Below are 21,630 nucleotides of genomic sequence, written 5' to 3'. Positions count from 1 at the left end.
CCTTCGACCGACCCCTCCCTCCCGGTGGTAACTAGTTTATTTTACCCTCTTAATTTACACATCGTCCGCCCGATCGATCGATGGTGTCTCTGGTGTCCGTGCTTTCGCAGTCCACTTCTCAATTCCTTCTGGTGTACAAAATAAGCTTCCACCAAAAAAAAAAAAACGAGACCTGAACCTACGCCCTTTTTCGCCCTCTTAACTGACCCGCGTCAAAGGAAGTAGTAAATTTTGGGGTGATCGAAAATGAACCCCCGAGAGCGGCCGAAATAATGTTCCCCTTGTTGGCGAGCCCCATCCCAGCATCTGGCCAACGAACGATGGCGAGAGCCCCGAAACAACAAGGCCCATGGCCCCCATGTCGTTATTTCGCGCTGTTTTTCTGTTTCGTTGTTCATCTCTCCGCTTCCGTGTCCTTACCATTTGTCTCTGCGTGCTCCAGGATGAGTTGTTGGGTCCGTTCAGCGCCTCAGCGTTTTGGTTTGTTATCCACTGTATTTTTACTTTTTCGCGTGTTTTTTGTTTCGTTTTTGGTTTTTGTTTTACGCTTGCCCCCATCCATCCATGTATTGTTATTTTCGCAACATAAGCACCAGTCGGTTAGGGGCTGGTGTAAATTGCCTTATTGGGCGAATTAATTATAACAAGAGCATCAATTTTCGATTCTAAATTACAGGCTCTTAGCGAGGTAATTTTCGAACCAGCGCGCTCTCCCGTTGGCGTGCAGGCTGTTTTCATTTTCATTTTTTTTTCTTGCTACCTTCCCGTCCCCTCCGAACCACTCCTGGGGATACCGACCGGTGTATGGACCCCATTTGGGCCCAAAGTCGCCGTCTCCTTGCGGCATTTCCCGAGCATCCCCCGGCCCTGTTCCACACTGCATGAAGAGAACAAAATTGATTTTTACCTGCCGTCTGCTGTACAGCGGAGGAAAACGGAGCCGAATCCCTCCTTGTGGTCCAAGGAGTAAGCTGCGAAAGGATAAGAACCGGGCACCGAGTGTTGAGCACATTTCGCACTAATTCGAGTGCTTCGACGTTGAAGAGCGTCGTCCGGTGCCGGGCCTAATTATAGGTGTTTGCGGTATGCATCTATCTACACTTTTTTCTGTTGTTTTCCACCAATATACCGCCACGTTTCCCGCTGAATTAAGGTATTCTTTATTTGATATTTTATTATTGAATCTAAATATACACTTAGCAAAAGTCGTTCAAAACAGTTTGTTCGGCTTGGAAATATTCCCTAAGTACGATAAAAGGATATACAAATTATATCGAAACACAATAAAAAAAAACATTGGAATTGTACAGTTTATAGTATTTACATCGTTTTATTTACAGTGTAAAACATTGTGCTTCGCGGAATTACGGAATTTTACTACTTCACTTCAATCAGTGATGGCGTCGCAAATGGTGTCTTGCTTTATTTCATTTATGTTACAAATTATGTCCGCTGGATAGAAGCCACCAACATAACCACAACAGTTGAATAAATACATAGGATACTGAGCACATACCAAGATAGACTACGATTCTACGCAAGTCGTTTGGTTTTTGGCACTCCACCTGAATCTTCTTTTCACCAATACCGATTTGGCACGTCATGTTTGCTTGTCTCAGGGAAGGTTCTCGTAATTGCCATTACGTCTAATTAACTGTGTTCTCTGGTGTTCCCTGTCTTCTCCTTCGTCTCGTATTTGTCACCGAACCACTGTTTTCCACCATTTAAGTCCCTTTGATTAACTCACAATACACTTATCAACAGAAAGGAACTTAGATCGCCACAGTCACTGACTGTTTGTTTGTACAGGACATTGTTCTCATCCTCCAGGGAGCGACGTGAAATCGAAAGGATAAGATTTTCCATCGGAAAAATGCTCCATTACCCTTCTTAATTCCCAAAGAAAGCGCCTTTCCTTGCGAGAGGTTTCCGCTCGTTTCGATTTATCCACGATTATGGTCGTCCTCGCCGTGGTCGTCGTCGTCGTCTTCGCCCCCGCTGGGACACTCGTCATCCATCTCCATGTCGATTAGCTCGTCCTCCTCGTCGTCGTCCTCGTAGGTGCCTCCGGGGCTGCCGGGACTGCGCGTTCCTCCGCCACTGCCGTCACCGTTCCCGCCCGACTTTGCATCCTCCTCCTGCTGCATGCGCTTGTGTTTGGTGCGCCGGTTCTGGAACCACACTTTCACCTACGGGAAAGAAGGCAAAGCCACCAGTCAAATAGCGTTATAATTCGATAAATCACTTCGCTTGCTGCACGGACCATTAAATTTGCTTAACCGAGCCACGTGCCCACGAAAGCGGGGACCAAACTCCGGGGGAAATGGAGCGTTTAAGAGGAAAATATAATGTCACTAACCCCCTTTGTTAGTATTAATCCCATCCAAATATGTTCTACTAGTTACTCCGGGTAATTTATTTCACTTGAACTTCGTTTATTTCATGCAGAGTAGTAAAATATTTGTGATTGGCAGATGTTATTCAAACAGCAACAGTATTATTGAAATTAAAAATGTTTAATTTGCTGTGTTTGACTGTTTTTTTTTAAAATGACTATTCTGCAATCTAAAATCTTACTTAATGTCTTACCAATCGGTTTCAGGTAATTAGAAGGCGTAAAGTTAAATCGAATCTCAATCCTCCTCAAAATCGGTCATGCAAAATCAATCTACTTGGAAATTAATCCTCCGCATAATCATCTTCCATTGTTCCGCCCTACACTGTAGCCGAACCCTTCGGTGCGTAAACTTTCAACCACTTTAGTCTCTCCTCCTACTGCGCGCTTGACCTCGTTTTCTCTCCCCTTCCATCCGGAACTTCCCCTACACAACACGGATCGTGTGCAATTGGGAATTGATACGCATTTTATTAACTGCTAACTACCTTATCCTCCATTTTATTACTCGCCCGATAATGGCTGCTCCGGCAAAACGACACGGAAGCGTCGGTTCATCATCAGCGCGGCCCCCTCTCGGTTCGTGAAACCACGCCACGGTACGGCGAGGCGGATGTGCCGAAGAAAACCACTTGCCAACTTAATGTTATTTCAGCATCCCTTATAACCCTCGTCGTCGTCATCGTCGACGTCCCTGACGACAAGCACATCAGAGCGGGCTTCAGATCTTCGGCTGGCCCGGTTGATTATGGGGGAGTTTACGCGGTTTTTCATATTTTCCTTGCCGCATTGCATCGAGCCACGTTGTCTCGGCGCACGCTCGTTGCTCGAAGCTGGCCCCATTCCACCGTCACACTTTCGCCCCGCAGCAGGATTCGTGGCAGATTGCGAATATTTGTTCAACAAAGTGCTAACAATTTATTTTCCCTCCACTACGCCGAGGGTTGTTCCGGTGTGCCGACCCTAGGCGGTATAATCGAGAAGGAAAACCGATACCAGAGCAACAACAAGAAGAGAAAAAAAAACACACTCAAACGTCGAATCGAAAAAGGGCCGAAACGAAACGACATTGAGAGGGCTGGGGTGAGTGGCAAATCCCCCTTCGCCCGTACGTGATCAAATTTTCGAGCCAATCCAATAAAATGGAGGGAAAATTGCCTTCATCATCCACCTCGGTGCCTTTTTCAAAGCTCGCTCAACGCTATTCGCTAACGAGTTTGAGCTGTATCGAGTGCTTCTGTGTGTGTGTGTTTATGTTTACAAGTATATTGTGTTCTTTTCAACTCCAGCCACAAGGATCATCCTTTGGTGACGATGCAGATGAGACGACGGAGTCGCCTAAAGGAAGCTCCTTTATACGAGCACCACAATCAAACGTGCACCACCAGGGAACGGTAGGTTCGACATAAAATGGAAAACTAGTTTGCAAACACACCCGACTCGAGTGTGGCATCGTATTTTCTCGCCTCTGATTTCAATTTTCTCGCGTCCTTTCGGGGACATGATTTGAGTGCCCGGTGTTTCTTGGAAGTAAACAATAAACTGTACGATTAGTTTAAGATGAAGTTCATGCCTCTTCTATTCTTTCCATAATCTTTATCCTGAAAATCATTTTCATGTGTCCTTTTTGAAACATCTAAAACTGTTAAAACGTATAAAATTAAATAAAAACAAAATAAATTCCTTGTAAAAACAGTTCACAAACAACCGGTGGCGTTGTTAATCCTGACAAATTTCCCCCCATATTGATCCCGTTTTGATAGCTTTCATAGACGTTCCAACCTATCATCATCTCCCGACGCCTCGAAGATTCGACCAACCGTTTGGATACGTCCCCGGATTCAAGTACCCTCTCTCAGCCCTTATGTACAACACATTTTCCCCCCAACTTACCTGCGTTTCGGTGAGACTGAGCGCTTGCGCCAGAGTTTTCCTTTCCGCACCGACCACGTAGTGGTTGTTCTCGAAGGCGTGCTCCAGCTTCAGCAGCTGCGATGGGGAAAAGGCCGTCCGCACTCGCTTCGGTTTTCGAAATGGCAGCAGGTAGTCTGCGAATAGGAAAACATTATCAATTACAAGGCCTGTTTGTTTGTGTTTTGCGAAAGTATTGTTTAATATATTGATGGAAGTGATGGAAAACGCGTTTTCTCGAATGTTTCAAAAAGTGTTACCACCAGCGCAATCGAGGCTAATGTGACCGGACGGGCGCCTCTACGTCGTCGAGGATGCTGCATTCCAGAAGGACCATTTCAAAAGTTTCCTTCTCGTCCCGCCCAGCCCTCCCTTAGATGCTCCCTTGAAGGGGCCGTGCCGTTCTCGTTAGAACTTGGCAACGTGATTGCGTTTCGACACAGCGAACAAAACGGTCCTCGAGGGGGCCCACTCCTGGCTCTTCCCGGCTTTCCCCTGGCCCTGCCCGGCGTCCACCGCGGTGAAACTGACAGAAGGTAATTTGCCTGATAATTCTCACCGGCCGCCGGGGGCCACTGTCAGCTGTCCCGGGAATGCGAGCGCGCATGGAAATACGTGCGCTCTCTTACGCTCCCCTTATTCTATCCTTCATGACGTTTTTTGTTCTCCGTTTTTCCCCGTTCAACCCGCCCAGCGCACAAACACACCAGAGACCGGAACCGGGACCCGGACAGGAATGCTCCGAAATGCGTGCGGCGATAATAACGTTTTCACGATTTTCTACGCTTGCCTCCATTATGTCCTAATGTTTATGAGGAGTTTACTTTGGCCGCGATGTGATAATTTACTAACAAGCTGATTTGATGGACGTCAGGACGAACGCGAACGCTCTGCAAAGGCCCTGTCGGACACGTAGTGGAGAAGTGGTAGGGCAAGGAAAGGGGGAAGGGGAGCTCGATCCCACCCCGTTCCCTTTTCCCGTTGACGGTTTGCGTGCACAATTTGATTTGAGTAGCGGAAAAAGGTTCGTGCTCGCCTTGGGGCCTTCTGCTTCGGACGACGTAGAGAAAGGAATTCGAAGTGGTAACTATTTCTCTTTGATTTTTTGACTGAAACCGTACGAATAAATTTAGCCAGAAAGATCATCGGGTCTCATCAATCTTGATTTGGCTTTACATTGCGCCCGTTTTACGATGCAACCGCCTGAAGAAAAGGAATTTGAGTAGAGAGTTTGAAAGATTGTTTTAAATAAATCCGTAGACAATATGAAATTGTTTTGCATGTTAAATTGAAAGTTCTACTAACTCACTCAATTTATAAATAATTTCTATAGCAGTACTAAATAATTTGTGAATATGAAGTGAACTTTATCAGTAAAATTTGCAAACGTCTCGGAAGAGATAAGCAAGAATCGCATCGAAATTAAAAAGAAATTACGCAAAAATCAATCATCCCAAAATACGATGCTGGAACAAAACTCGTTCCACCCAATCATCTCCTCCTGCGTTCGGGGAAAAATTAACGAATTTGAAGGCAATCAACATCGCCACCAGAATCGCTACCAGATCGGAGCCCGGTTTCCCGCCGGCATGATTGCCACCGGTCGGTCCATTGTGATCGGTTTTTCGAGTTCGACGGTCCTTTTTATTCTGCATATTTCATGTTGTCCCCCCGCCCGGCTCGACACGACTCAACCGAGGCTCCCCCGGGACGTCGTCGGTTCGACCCACGGCCGAGCCACGGTCTGCCTATAAAACACAATATAATTAAATAATTACACATCATTATGGTGCATGCATTTGCATCCACACACACACACACACACACACACGCGCGGGTGCAGCAGTAGCGAGCAGCAATGAAAAGAGAAGCCCTTTTTTAAATGAGGCCCACTAGCACCACCACCACTACCAGTACAGGCTCTATATGGGTGCTTGTCCATCCGGTTAGGGCATGATGGGTGCACCGCAGCCGCTCGCGCGCTGTGCACTGAAATGATGAAAACGAGAAAAGAATTGGTCTTTAATAAACAGTTTCTTAATCGGTTTCCTATCATTGCGCCCAGGAGCAGGGCGGCGCACCGGGGCAGGGGCACCCCGGGAGGGGGCGGGAGGACGAAGGAGGACTAATTTATCGCAAAACCGTTAATGATCTCGAGGGCGTAGGGTGAAGCGATGGCGGGGTGTCTGATGGTTGCTCCCGACATCGACCCATTCTCCACCGAAGCCGCCGCTCGTTGCACATGCACATGCAATGTTTTTTTCTCCTTCCCCCTTTCCCGCTCGCTCTCGTTCCCTCTCATTTGCGTCTTTTTTGCGTGCCAATCGGCCGATGTGTCACCCGGAGCGACTCCATCATGTGGCACATTACTTGCCCATCGAGCAACATCATCATCATCATCGTCGTCGTCGTCGTCGTCGTCGTCGTCGTCGTTTTCTTCGCGTTCGTAGTGGTGGCGGTTATTATTACCGACCCCGGCCACTAGCAGCCAGTGCGAAGTGCGACCGGAGTACCGGCCAATCACATGCTGGTTTTATGTGCAATATTTTATAAACTTGTCACTTTGCTTGTCAAGCCTAATGAGTTTTAATAAATAGTTAATCTACTAATTGGCACTAAACGCAAGCGTTAAATAAAGTAGAAGTCAGGGGAGAGCGTAAAAAAAAAGGAAATCAACAACACTCCTGCGCCGCCCGAGCCCGAGCGCAGTGCGGTGGCTGTTGATTACGCACCCAGGCTCTAATCAGGCCTGGCCAGAGAGTCATTGGGCCGGGGACACCAACCGACGGAGCGACCGGTTTGCGGAGCGATCGATCACCGACGCATTAGCTGCCGCAAGATCAAACAGCGAGATAGAGAGTTGCTGCACAAACGGATGCCAATTGCAGGCGTCAGGACGAGGCTGTGGAGACTTGTAATTATTGAAAGAAAATTTCCCGTCACTGTTGGGTGTTACTTGCAATCGTTTCGTAACGCTTCTCGGATATGGATTTTCAAACTAATTGACCTGATTTTCTGAGGTACAACACAAACTTTTGTTATTTGTTCAACAAGCGTACAGTTTTGTTTGCAAAGAGTCTTAAATCTTTAAAATATGTACTGTTTAACATACCGAATTACAGCACCCACACAAGTCTATGTAAACAAACAAAACTAGTAGAGTTTAAGTAGTTTGCATACGAAATATTGTTCAAAATTACCCTATTCTGAGCGGATAATATTCAATTTTTAGCAACCAGGGCAAGCAACAAAATGTTTTATGTTGAAAAATTCAATCAAGTTTATTTTCCATTCACCATAAATACACAATTCAACATAAATAAATCCGTGATAAGCTTTTGTTGTAAGTTTTTTATTGTAGCAAAGTAAATGTTTTTATTATGTTAATTGGAAATTACAAAATTAATGGTTCCGAAATTATAATTCAGATATGTGATATAATCTGAGCAATGACTCTATGCAGACGAAATGCGAAAAGGAGTACCAAAGAGAGTAAATTTATTTAAATTGAAATCAATGTTCTGTAGCATTCGTAAACCTTCCTTTTACCAAAACATTGTATTTACGTTGTTACTTTTAGATAAGTTCTGTTTTTCCCCAAATAAAGAAACTGTTGGAAATCATTCCTTTCACATATAACATCTTTTTCAAACATAACTTTGTGTCGTTTTCGGTGGCGAAATTCATCGCCGGACGAAGCTGTACATTTGCCGCATTAGCCAAAATCCATAATACCGACATAAATATAAACAATCCAGCACGCGAAAGCTCCCAACAACGGGCTGCACTGTGTATACTAGCCCCACCCAAAAAAAGGCCCAGAAAATGAATCCAACACCAACTCGAACCCTTTCCAGCAGGCAGCTGAAACATTCTACGAGGGCCCTGTCAGGGCTATCAACAAACGGTGTTCCAATTGAAATGCCAAATCAGGTTTGCGCGTCGCCGTCAACGCAAATCGATCGTCAAAACGCTAAATATATTCGCGCAGTCTCGAACGGCAAAACCGGCAACCCCCGAACCCCCGGAAGCACGGCTGGGGTTCGGGTGGGATTGCGGCGATTTCCGTGTACAAATAAAACCATCGAATTGCACCACCGAGCTGGAGGACCTTCCTGCCCACTTCCGAAAACGGTGCCCGTTGCTCGTTGGGCGGCGAAAAGAAACAAACTCGAAACCTGACAGAACTTCACTAGTTTGTGATTAATGGCTTTATAATTGAACACTAAAAGGCCAACGGAAAAAAAGCGGTGGCGGAGGAGCAGGAGGTGTGCTGCTGGTGCATCATATCAACGTCACTACCGGCCCGGGTGATCGATCAGGTCACCCACATTGCGAACCAACGTGCCAGAGGGGGCAGGAGTACTTCGTTGGTTGTTTGGCGGAATATAGGTTTGCCAATTGCGGAGAGATAAAAATCGGCGGATTCGCAAACTTCCAAACGAACTTCAAATGTGGTCGACGGAAACGTTCCAAAGATGATGGTGATGGATAAGCGCTAATGTCACACTGACAGCTGCACGAGCTGAGACTATCGGAATCCAGCCTCTAATGAGGCTATCGCGAGCCAACCTTCGAAAACGGCAACGAATTGTGGCAACATTGTCATTTCCCCCGCTTCAAACGGAAGTGCCCCACGCGGGGTGCATATTATCACGCTGCATCTGTTTTTAAACTTTTCGCCCAAACCTAGCGTTTAATATCGCATTAGTTGATCGACATCGCAGAACCGCAGTGCGGTGCATCAACATCGAACGGAGGCGAGGAAAAACGCACTGCAGTTCGATCGAGCACGCGGGAAAACTGCAACAAAAAAGGCGCCAACGTGACACGGCGACCGATGAGTGTGTGTGTGTGTGCCTTTGCTTGTGTGCGTGGGGCAGGACAATTGGTGGTTGATTGTTCCCATCGGTTGCAGGAACCGCGAACACATCGTGGCCGATCTTCGGGCCGCGTGTAAAGTGTTCAACAATTGATTCCAATTATTTCCCGGCTGCCAAATCAACCCCGTCCTCCGCAAGCCGAGCGAATTAATTCGCAAACATTCACACACAAGCAGCCAAATTGAAGGCCCACCGGACGGCGTCGGGGCAGTTGGTTTTTTTTCCCCCGCTTGGGGAATGCAACAGGAGTGCAAAACCCTTCGCCCGATCAAACCCCGTAATTCCCGGTTGGTAGTAAGCAAACAACCCGGGCAACCTTTTTCGCAGGCGGCCGCGGCAACTTCCTTCCCCGGTGCCCCCCTCCTGGTTCGTGCGCCTTTCGCATCAGTTTTTCGCGCACTAAATTGATCGCCGGCGGGGTTTAAAAAACCGCGGCGAAGAAAAGCACCGACCGACCGAGCAAATGGCGAAAATTGGCCAAAGGTGGAGGGACGGTGGCATCGAAGCAGGCGACGCAAAGGGGGGGCATCGGATCGGATCGGGATCGTATTAATGGCGGTGTAATTATAGCATGTGCAGTACAGCGCGGGCTCTCCCGATCAACATCCGTGCCCGACCCCGAGGGCGATCATTTTGCTTCGATTGTCCATCATTTTGATAATGGCGTTCCTCTGGCGCGCTGACGTACGTGCGTTACACCGCCAGGACACGGCGCTCGTTCGCGCGGGTTTTTAATGAGTGCCCGGGGCGAACGCCATGTGCGTGTGTGCGTGTGCACCTTCTTTCCCGATCGGCCGGGTTTTTCGATCGGAGTCTTCCCCGGTTCGCTCACCTTAACGATGCTTAATTTGATTGATTTCGGTGCATAATGTGCACTAATCGTGATGCACATTACATGCACACCCGGTGCATACGGTCTCGCGCGGTCCCGAGTGGTGATCCGTTTCGGCGGCTTCATCGATCCGTGCTGTTATTTTGTTTTCCACCCGGACCCGCGTGGTCGGGAAGAATAAATAATCTATGTTTAAATTAACTGCCAACTATGTGCGGTGCAATCAAAAGGCATGTGTGAGCTCATTCGAGCGGGCTTCAAATTAATTCAGTAGATCACTCACTGAGCCGACTTTTTGTGTTTTTGTTTCATGCTGCTTCAGGATTTTCTTTACTCATTATGGTCGATGTAAATAGATTGGCAACAGGTTAGTACTTTTATAACATAAACGTTGATGAAATTGCACAGCGAAAAGTTGGTTTGTTCACAACCGTTCAATCCATCTTGCAGTACGAGCAGGCTTAAGCTGTAACGCCTTATCTACGAGATTCTAAAATATTCATAAAACCAACGGAATATCGATGAGTTTCGATAAGAAGAGCCTAGTCACTTCCAGATTGTATACCATTAAAAAAGATTCACTAAAGCGTGTACAGCAACTCCATGACGTTACAAAAAGAAAAATTATTCACCACACGCAGCTCACGTAATCCGCAAGATCCGCGCAAAATGTAGCGTTTAATTAAATTATCTCTAATTTGGTGGCAATTAAGAGCAATGAAGATAAACGAAAATAATTACAGCGCTCTGGCAGCGCTGCATCGAAGCCCGAACGGGTGCATTCCGCAAGAAGCGTGTTATGTGTGTCAGAGCACAAGGCAGCAAAGCACATACTCCAACCGTGGTGGTTAGCTGTGGCTGCCTTTTTGTTGAGCAAAAACAAAAAATCACGTCTTTGATCACGAGAAGATCACGATCAATTGCGGGCACAAAAAGCTCCCTCCCTCCGTGCTAGAGCCCCCCTCTTTTCGAGTGCCCTTGCTCCAATCAACCCAATCAACATGCGGGCGATGGCGTGGCTAGCCGGCTTAATTATGATACTAATGAATTTGTTGTCTCGCTACCACAGTTAGCCGTTGCGCGAACGGATACGATGTTTATTCGCGCTTTCTTGCGCTCCAAATCTGCCTCCTCGCTTCTCCGCATCCTTCGAACCCTGGCCAACGTGGGGTCTGCAAAATTGATTTAATAATAATATGCACACACCAACCGTTGACCCCATTCGGCCACCGTCACGATCACGAGCACAAGCATCACTACCATTATCAATTGTTTTTCCTATTTGCATTCCCCAAGTCAGTGACGATGGCGTGTGGTTTGTTTCCCCTCGTGCAGATAAAGAACTCACCCCTTTCTGGCCCCGATTCTGATTGCTCTAACGTCGTCCATTTCGCGACCAGAAATTTATTTCATTACCCTACCGGACAATGTACCATTAGCGCAGGAGGGGTGCGAGCCCCGATGCCAGAATGGAGCTAAACATTTCGTAATGAGATCTCGTTGGGTGGATAAATAAAATGCACAAGCAAACACACACCGGCAAAATGCTGATTCGACCCTAATTAACCGTATCCGAGAAGGGAGAAGGAAAACTGCACGGTACGGTTAATTTAGACTGCCGGATAGAGTATTTATGCTGTCGAACGCGACGTCCTGCTACCGCCCGATGCAACGTCAGCTTCTTATCGAGATCAAGATAGTCGATCTCGGAACGGGTATCGAACTAACAAACAGACAAATAAACAAAAGTAACCGTTCGACAGAAGTCAAAAAAGATTCCACAGGTCCAAAAACTGGTTCAGCTGGATTTCCTTCGGTTACGATAATTGATACCCGAAACCACGGTCACGGGAGATGGGGCCGATTATTAAGCGCGCACAAAACAACCGGGATGAATATGGAGCGCGCAGATGCAATCGGACGTCATAAATTGCCAATCAAAATGGTACCAAATTGATTGCTCGACGCAGACGTGAGCCGCGAGTGGGGGAAAGGGGGACAAAGTGCAGCTGATGGCCAGTGACGAGCGCGTGTATGATGATTAGAAATGCAGGCAGCTCATTACATGCTCGGTGTACGTTGCATGAACGCTCCAATAAGCCAAATAAGTGATTATACTGACGTTGTTTCGTTTATCTCTCATTAGTTATTTTATTTGAAAGAAATGTTTCATTTTTTTTATCGGCAAGGTACGGATCATTGGCAAATTGGTGTATGTAAACAAAAGTTGGTTGATGTTTCTTAATTCAAGTAAGGAACATTATAAAAAGGGATAATTTTTATCCCACACGCCAAAGTATTTAATAAATTCACACAGTAAATGTATGGAACACTTTTAAAAATTTATAGAAAACGGCCGTAAGTTGGAAATTCTTAAAAAATAAATTAATTTGAAAACCGCAAGAATGTAGCAAACATTTCCAACAAAGCTCGTTTTTGGCTTCAATTAATTTATTTACGTTTTAATAAAACTTATAACGGCCAAAACTGCCACCATGTCTTCAAAAGCACAAAAAAAATATCCTCCCACATTCTTTAATATACTTAATTGATAATTTATTTGTCTCAAACTTGTTGTATTTCTTTTGTGTAATGTTTCCCTTAGAAACCAATTTTAGAATGATTGATTTTTACCCATAAAGTATTTGATATCTCGAACAAATATTGCTGTGCAACAAAACTGTTTACCACCATTTTGAGGAAACGCCCCCGAACGCAAGCAACTTAATCCCGGGAAAAACAGGTTCCCTCCCAGGTTTTGGTGCACCTTATAACATTAAATCAAACTATTAATTCCCTTTCATCAAAGCTCAAACACCTGTCCTTATAAGAAAATGAAACCACCTGTCCTCAAAACGTCTTTGAACGGAGAAGAAAATCACCAATCACCAATTTGATTAGGTGAAATATTTTCCACCTCTCAACGATTTCCAGTGGGCGGAGAAGCTATCTTTCAATGGTCAGAATCACATTCTCGTGGCTGGCATTTTGTGGGACGTATTATGCCTTCAACGTCTAGCAAAACAACACAAGCTGATCGCAATCGTTTCCCCCCGGGCCCCTTTCCCCCGAGCCAGACGATCCCTGTCGGGCTGCATATCTGTTCCCAAAGAAACAACATAAGCATTGCGTGTTAGTTAACACTCTTCCTGACGGAGAAGGGACGTGCCAAGGGGAGGAAAAAGGGAAGCAGGTCCCAGCTGGGGTCTCATCGGCCGATGGACTCATCGACTCCTTTTAACGCACACACGTACCGAGGCACCAAGCACGCACAAACGACACGACAACCGAGCACGCGATCTCCGGGCGCGAAATAAGAAAATAAGATCTCACTAATCATTTTTATTGTGAGCTGGGCACCCGCGCGATAAATGTGTTATGGATTTTAAACGCTAGAATCTGTTGCATTCGGGACCGGAATGCACTTCCTCGCCGGCCAATTTAGGGGTCCTTTTAATGTACTAAATCGTCAAACTGCTTTAAGCCCCGCGGAGCCTCAGTCGTGGGTGCCCGGAAGGCGCAAAAGGGAGTAGCAGTTAAGACAACAAAGGAAAAATTTCAAGCCAAAACGAAATGCAACAGTATTTTTTATGTTTGTTATTTTCCTTTTTCATGCCATTCGACCCCACGAGGATGAGCAATGGAGAATGGAACGTGGCGTAGATTATCTTTATTTATATACGCACTGATATATGAAAACACCTTTGGGAGTTGTACATTTATCCCGAACCGCTCCTCTTCCCCCCGTTTCGGTTCACCCTATTGTCTTTTGCTTGCAGTTCTGTTTCTCCTCCGTCCTGCGACGGACAGAGGGTCCTTTTCCGAACGATGTAAACTAATTAATTATTGTCGGCTGCTCGTTCGTACACTCGTTTGTGCATTTAGTTCGCTCGTTGTGGTTTGTTTTATTTCTTTTTGTGTTCCTTCTCTTCCGTGGTTTTGTTTTAAGTTTCTCCCGTTGTTGTCGGTTTCGTTTCCCTTTCCGTTTGGATGCGGCGCAGGGAGAGTTTCATTCGTCGATTCACATTGAGGGGGAAAACGACAACGGTGGGAAGGAATTAAACAAATGTGATGGCGAATGGAAGAGACAGCAAGGCGAACATGAACGGCTCCTTTCCGCGATCGGTGGTCGGAACAACGCGGCGGAAAACCCGCTCGATTGTGGGGGAAATTTATTTTTCTCACTTTTCGATGAGGAATTAGCTGCTGAAAGTTCGAGCGCGGACTTAACTACGCGTCCGAGGGCGAACTGCATTCGCCGGCAGGCAAATTGGTTCATATACTGCCCTTGTCGTCGATCCTCATACCCTGCCCTTCTTGCATCGAGTGGCCGCTCAGGGGAGGACAACCATTTCGTCGCGCGTTAATAGCTACTGTCAATTATGCATGTCACACACCAGCGCACGGTTGCACCGAAGGTACACCTACACCATTGCCCACCCCGGACTCTGTCCAGCCAGCTCGTTTCCCCTCACGATCCTCACCCTCCCCGAAGGGTTTTTGATTCATTTCGTGTGGTGTCAGACGACATCAAAACACATGCATCCGAAGACATCGCTGGGGCCAACACGTTGACGACGATGATGATGATCGTGATGATCATGACGGCGAGTAAGACGGCGACGGTAACGACAAACCCAAAACTCCCTGGTTTACGTCTGGCCCACGGATTGATCCACTAATTGGAATTCTCGTACGCACCGAGACGCATTACAACACTTAAGCCGGGCCAGCAGTTTAAGCAAACGAGATCCGCGTTTTGCAGGGTAACGCTTCGTGTGCTGGACTTCTTTCTCCAACGGCGAATAAATGTGCGAACGTGCCCAGACCTGCCGGTGGTGTTGAAGGATTTGTGCTACGCAGTTTGGCACGACACCTTATGCCACAGTAATTACGCTGCGTTGGACAGTTTAAATATGCCTCTGTTTCAACTTCAAATTTTTACATATGTGTAAATCAAATTGAAGTGACAATTGCTATTTGACCAAATTGTAACAAAAAAAAAAGTTATTAAAATTTAAATTTCAATGTACAATTATTTAGAATAAGTTCAATGAAATTAAAGCTACGTTTGAAAACAAAATTTATTCAAAAAATTTGTAAGGGAACCGTTAATCATATTGTTAAATATTTATTGAAGCAGCTTTTATATTGTTATAATAAGAAATATTGTTAATAATAAGCTTTAAACCTGGATTTCAATAGGAATGATTCAAAACTCTTAAAATATACTTTCATATTTCAACAACTGTTGATACATTTTGTTTGTTTTCAAAATATTAAACCAATTTGTATCTAAGTATAGGGGTTTTAATCTTATTCACCTTCCATGTTAACATCCTTGTTTTTCTATCGCATTTTATTCAAAGCACAGACAAGCGCTTCGTCGTGCGATCGGTTCTCGTTTCACTCTCTTTAAAATTGAAACAAATTTGCATTGTAGTCAGGTACGCGGTGGGCAATATTGATTTATTATTTGCACAAAACACAGCAAACATGGCGGGCGAAAGAGGAGCGGAATGCCCGAATACCTCCACGTCCCATCCAAATGGAACAATAATGTGCAAGCCGTTGTGTTAATCAAAGTCGCTGGCGGTGCGAAAACGAGGGCACGACCCGGGCGGCCCGACCTCGGCATCGGTTAGGAAAATCAACAAACTACTGTAGGTCAGGAGCGTCGTTATCGAGCGGTGGAAAATCTGCACCACTTTTTCCACCCCTTCGCGCCTTACATCTTGAATAGTTCGCCGGGGTTGTTATCGGTAGCGGTGCAGTGGTGTTGGTGCATGTTTCCCGCGCGAGATCACCCACCCGGTTACTTTCGTCACCCTCGGCCGACATGAGATAATCTCACATCCCACACCGTCTTTACAAAAGGCTAAGTGAAGTTAATTCCCAACTTTCGCCGGCACTAACCGGTCGTCTCGCCCGTCTGTATGGTAATGTAGAACCCTCGCCGTCCGCCTTTCGCCTTTCGCCTTTCGCCAGGGCGGTCCGAAACTAGGCGAAGATTTATGGAATTTTAAATGGGATGAAATGAGAACAAACCTTGTACCCGGGCGACTCTCGTTACACGCTCAATTATTGACTTTCGGGCGACTAATTCTACATCGTGCATTCTGCTGCCTTTCTTTGCCCGTTTTCCCGAAAGGTTGAATTAGTTATTCGTCCCATTCGAACGGTGTAGTGTTGCGTGTGAGCTCTCCACTCGTCGGCTGTCACTTGAGACCGACAAGAACACACACGAGACATGCACCAAAAAAAACCCTCCGAAAAAAAACCCTCCTTTCTCATGCTTTCTTTCAACCGCTTATCGTCTCGGTGGTCTCCCGCCCGAGAATACAGATGTTCCTGATCATCGCGCTCATAAGCATATACGATGTATCACTTCGTGCATGCGTCTGCTCATGGCATGTGCATGTATCTGCTCCTAAAATCGGACCAATTAGTTTGTCACAAACTAAAAAAACGCCGACCGTTGAAAGGAACGATCGTCGGTTCAGGTCTGGCACTTTATTTTTCAATTTTTAAACATGCCCAAAAAACAGTCCAGCACAAGCAGAGGCGTCGAGAACGCGACGCAAGATTCGGTTGACATACCGATACCGAGCTGGTGCGTGAAGGCTACCGAAATGGACACACCAAAAGAGGACGCTTTCTTTGATGGTTCCGAACGGGACGCCCAATTTGAAGAGCCACCGTGGCCACCGGCGTCTTTTTATTTTGCAACTGGAAACCGAAAAGGAAATGCCCGGGAAAGCATCTATCGTTCGGGGAAGAGAGAGGCTCAGCAGGCGACCGGGTGTCTGCATTGGCCACTGGAAACACATGCAAGAAAGTGTGAGATGCGTAACGAATCGAACTTCCGCTCTCCGGTGAAAGAATCTATCGAATTGCAGAAAGGACTAGAAAAAACGATTCGCTACAGTGTTGTAAGTTGAAGGCAAGCGGGTTGTAGTTATGCAATCTTTGAAATTTCAAGGACTATGTTTCTTGTTGTTGTGTTTTTACTTCTGTTTGTAAGGATTCTACAAAACTTCAAACAGTTTTTGATTGCTTCAACTGGTTTTACTTTTGTAAAACGATTGTTTATATTATTATTTTTTAAATATGTGATGACATTATCAAGGAATCTAAGTTTATTCTCAAAAAATACTGTAAGGAAATTTAAGAGTAATGAAACTGTATAAAACAATATGTGAACAAAAGTAATACCGTGTAACGTATTCGCTAAAGTTACGAAATACTAAAGGGATTCTAATTTGCTGATGTTTTTAACATTAAAAAAATATTTCTATAGTTGACTATAAGATTTAGCTAAAGTAGATCATTTTATGAAATTTAACAAACATAAAATAGCTAATCAATAATAGGTAATGGGTCTTCTCTTTGACTAGAGCGACACGAACAACAAATTAATTTTTCGTTCACTTCTTTCCAATTGACCCTATGATGAAGTGTTCAAAAACTTCTGACCAACAATACAACATCATTAAATTCTATATACTCTACAATGGCCGCCACTGCGGTATTCTTAGGCTTCAAAAGCTTCTCCTCAATTCCCCCACCCTAACAGTTTCCTTCCGGAATAATTCCAACCGAAGCTGGGCACAATCTGTACCAGTGCAAAGCGAAGCGGCTGTGAGATGCGACGAACAATGTGTGCCCCTGTGGTGTCAATCAAAGTGAGACCATCAGATACCGCATTCGGAAGCGCTTTTCGCTTTTCCGAGGGTTGCATCGCTTCTTCATTCGAGACACCCAGGACCGGCCAAACGAACCATCTGCGTCACTCTGGTTGACTTTGATGTTGATTTTCTCACATTAAACCGGGGGAAAATGTTTTCCCGCCCGTCCGGACGCATTATCGCTCGTGATCGTGGTGCGTCTCTGGTGCGGCTTCGATCTATCACTCAATTAGAAGAACAAGAGAGAAAGAAAAAAAACCCACGGAAAAGTAAATAATCATTGTGACCGTGTGCATTTTAACCCCTCGAACCGTCCGTGGCTTGACGCGTTAATCCGTGCTAATAAACAAACGGCTGGGGTTCTATTTTTTTACACCATTGGTCTTATCTGTTTGTCATCCATTTTATCTAGCATCCGAACGGAGATGGGAATTGGCGTGATCGGATCGGATAAGTGAGTCCGTGTTGCGCCCTGGAAGTTCTACGAGGGTGAGAATCAAAGCCACCCTATGCCGATATGGGATCGTATCGGGTGCGAAATAATAATATTTATTTTAAATTTGTGCACCCCTCCGTGTATTGAAGTTGAGTTTGTAAACGATCCAACTTGCTTGTTTGAAAGTGCAAATAATTTAACGAGTGGCGTGTTTTAGATTTCGTTTCGAATGGAATTTTTCTCAACTGTTCTTGAAACCAATTTTTACAATGAAGAAAAAGCTTTTCCTCGAGTTGATTCAATGCTTTTAATGAATTTTAATATTCTCTCAAATTACCCACAAGTTTATTGATGTTTAGTTAAACATCAATGATCTTGTCTTTAAATAATCGTACAGCAAAACATTCAGTTAGTTTCGAATAATTTAAACTATAAAAAGATCATGTTGCTCCCCAACCAGTTTTTAAGCACAGAGTATTTATATTTAACCTGGAAAAAATCAAGTTAGATCTTGATTGAATAAAAATGTAAAATATTGATGTTTCTATTTTTGCTAACAGAATATTCAAAGATCTATCCACAAGATACTGTACTTACTTCCGGGAAACCGGGGCGGGAAGACGTTACGTCCGTGTCGGCTCAGCAGCCACGGGTAGAGCGGGTAACTGTCGCGCGGAATGTTGGCAGGATGGTGATGGTGGTGGCCGTGCAGATGCGCCGGATGGCCATGGAACCCGCCAGGGCCGTGGGCTTGAACGTGGGCGAGATGGGCGGCGGCCGCCTGAAACTGGGCCGCCAACAAGTGCTGATTGTGGGCCGCCTGAACCGCCAGCTCGGCCGCACTGCCTCCCATCGGGAACGGTCGGACCAGCCCGGCCGGAACACCCGGCACCATGATGGGCCCTCGCGTCGGAGGAGACACCGACCGGCGATGGTTCCGCGCCGGTTCCGGCGAGAGACACGTTTGGCCCGCGGGTGGACTTCGACTAGAATTGCTGCTCAGATCTATCGTCCGAAGGGACCGCGAGTGAGGGCTCTGATTATCGTCCGGGGTCCTCCGCGGCGACTGCACGGCAACACCACGGACATGCGGATCGAGTGGAGACGTCCCGGAGATACCGGAACCTCGAGGTACCCGTTGGAACTCGCGCTGATGCTGTGGAAACGACCCGTACGGCCGATGGAGGAAACTGTCACTCCCGTTTGGAGCTTGGCCTCGGAAGAAGTGTGATTGCTGTTCGGCCGCCGGGAAGTGACCTTCGCCCAGTGGACTCAACGGTTGCTCGGCGGACGATTCGCTGTTGGGGGAGAAGGGTGGCGGCGTTGGCGACGGGGCTTTCGGGGGCCGCCGGTTCTGGCCACCACCGACGATCGACTCGATGCTGAAGCCGATGCGAGGTTTCTGTGTAGGCAGCGCCATGACGATCGTCGTCCCGGCTGCCATAGGCATGCCCGGAAAAGAGGCACCGGATGTTGCTTCACTTTTCCGTTTTTAACTCAGATCCACCTGAGGTGTGGATTTATTATAAATTTCAACCACATAATGTCAGTCGCATTTTTCACGCGGTTCACTGAAAAGCCTTCGAACGTCACTCACACATCGCCTTATCTTGTCCAGTCTAACCTTTCCTCAGCCGTACACATTTCGGCAAAAGTAAAAAATCACGGAAATCACATTCAATCACAACACATTTGACGAGTTGTGTCACTCATTTTGGCGTAAAATTTAGAGCTTTTCCGGGGGTTCCATTCGGGCACACAGCATGTACCAATCACTCGCACTTCGAACGGCACATCTTCTCGACCCACGGGGAGGCCGTTTTTCTTCCCATATAAACACCGCTAAGCAACGGCGCGCCGCACGTCACGCAACACGAAGCGCAACCATTTGCGCGTCTTTATGGCTTATGATCTTGTTTTTCGGCAGTGGCACATCAAAAATCATCATGCACCGCTGAACGCTGAAGGGAGGCGATCGATACACGCAAAAAATAAACCAACAAACAAACACACACACACACACGAGCACAGCGGAATTGGAGCCGACAAACGGTGAGGTGTTAGTACCAGCAACGGAACGGAACAGTCCCGGACCGACGGTGGCGAAGAAGCTCGCCTGGGAAATCCCTTGCCACGACAGCCTCACGACGTCATCGGGCCAGCATCGGATCACACAAAAACCAGCCCCGGACGGATCAATCCTTTCGCCCAGTTTGCCTCTCGCTCGCACGCACCTTTCCACCGCCGGAAAAAGGGTTCACGTTCACGCACGCCAATGGCGCTCCATATCCCGCCACGTCCGGGCGCACAATAAAAAGGTGAGTGTTTTTGTTTTTTCTACGCTTCCCTCTCTCTGTTTCGCACCACTACCAGGGGAGCGCACGGCACCGCACGAACACACTGCTGAACAGTAATCTTTCGCCGATTGTCCTGGCAAGTCCGTGCCGTTCGCTGTCTCGCACATTCTCTCTCCCTTTCGCTCTATTTAATAACACCAACCAACATAGCGCCAGTTGCCACGGTAACGTAACACCGCTAACTAACACCATTCACGAATAATGAAATATCATTAGCGCCTCCAAGGGTGCCTTCCTTGCTGCTCAAGTTTCCCCATTTTCCCTCAACCCCCTGGCGAACGGCCACAGAAAAGCTCCAAATCCCCACCAACACAGACTCGCGGACTAAAACGCGTGCCCGAGCTCCCCTTTTTTCCGAGCAGGGTGCCTCTTGAAGGCTTTCGCGCCCGAACATGTTCACGTTCGAATTCCCCTCCGAAAGAAAATCGCATCAACACGAAGAGGCGAAAAAGCAGGCGAACGTTTGTTCGAAACGGGGCGGAGCTTCACCGTTCGGGGTGATAATGTTTTGTCAGTTTTGGTTCTTCGAAAAGCGGGTGGAAGAGAGGGGGCTTTGTGGGTGAACGGGCATGTAAACAATGAAGTAAAAGGGGGGCAACGCGGCATCCGCCATTGGTCGCTACCGCCATCGTGTTATGTGCCTATGTGTGTTCCTCATGATGCTGTGAAAGGGTGGATGAAAACCGCAAGGGGAGAGGTTCCGGGGGGTAGAAAGGGGAGCAATGCTCAATTCACAACAGCTGCAAACCGTGGTTCCCGAGAGCTACCCGTCCCCACACCCGTCCGGGATGGATCTTGTCCCATCTTGATCCAGGAAGGAAACCGGACGGTCCGAGGGTCGGGAGGAGTCCCTGGCCCGAGTTTTGCTCGCTTAACAAATGGGAGGTTTTTCTTGCGCCTCGGCCATAATGGCATATATTTACTTTATTTATTATATATTATTAGAAGCTTGTTAAAAGTTCATTCTATAATTGCTTGCTATGTTATTTGGTGTTTTATTTTCGTTATTATCGCCATTTGCTCTTTGGGGCGCAGCTTCTCGCCAGCCAGGGTCGTGGCGGGCTCTGCAGGGGTGGTAGGAGGGCTGAGAACAGGCTGAATCTGATTACGGTTTGCCACGGCACAAAA

The 21,630-nt window shown here is 46.6% G+C and overlaps 1 protein-coding gene across 1 annotated transcript; it reads right to left on the bottom strand.

Annotated features, from left to right (window-relative positions):
* Positions 1–1,943: 1,943 nt before the first annotated feature.
* On the bottom strand, positions 1,944–19,595 carry LOC131261032 (homeotic protein empty spiracles-like). The gene is made up of 3 exons (XM_058262917.1): positions 18,743–19,595; positions 4,289–4,443; positions 1,944–2,189 (listed from the first exon to the last, which is right to left on the bottom strand). Exons 1-3 carry the CDS (start codon positions 19,593–19,595, stop codon positions 1,944–1,946), a joined length of 1,254 nt encoding a protein of 417 aa, XP_058118900.1.
* Between the last annotated feature and the right edge of the window lie 2,035 nt (positions 19,596–21,630).

This window comes from Anopheles coustani, chromosome 3 (assembly GCF_943734705.1).
Source record: "Anopheles coustani chromosome 3, idAnoCousDA_361_x.2, whole genome shotgun sequence".
Lineage (NCBI taxonomy): Eukaryota > Metazoa > Arthropoda > Insecta > Diptera > Culicidae > Anopheles > Anopheles coustani.
The sequence above is the reverse complement of the archived record's forward strand: the minus strand, read 5'-3'. Positions and strand labels throughout refer to the sequence as shown.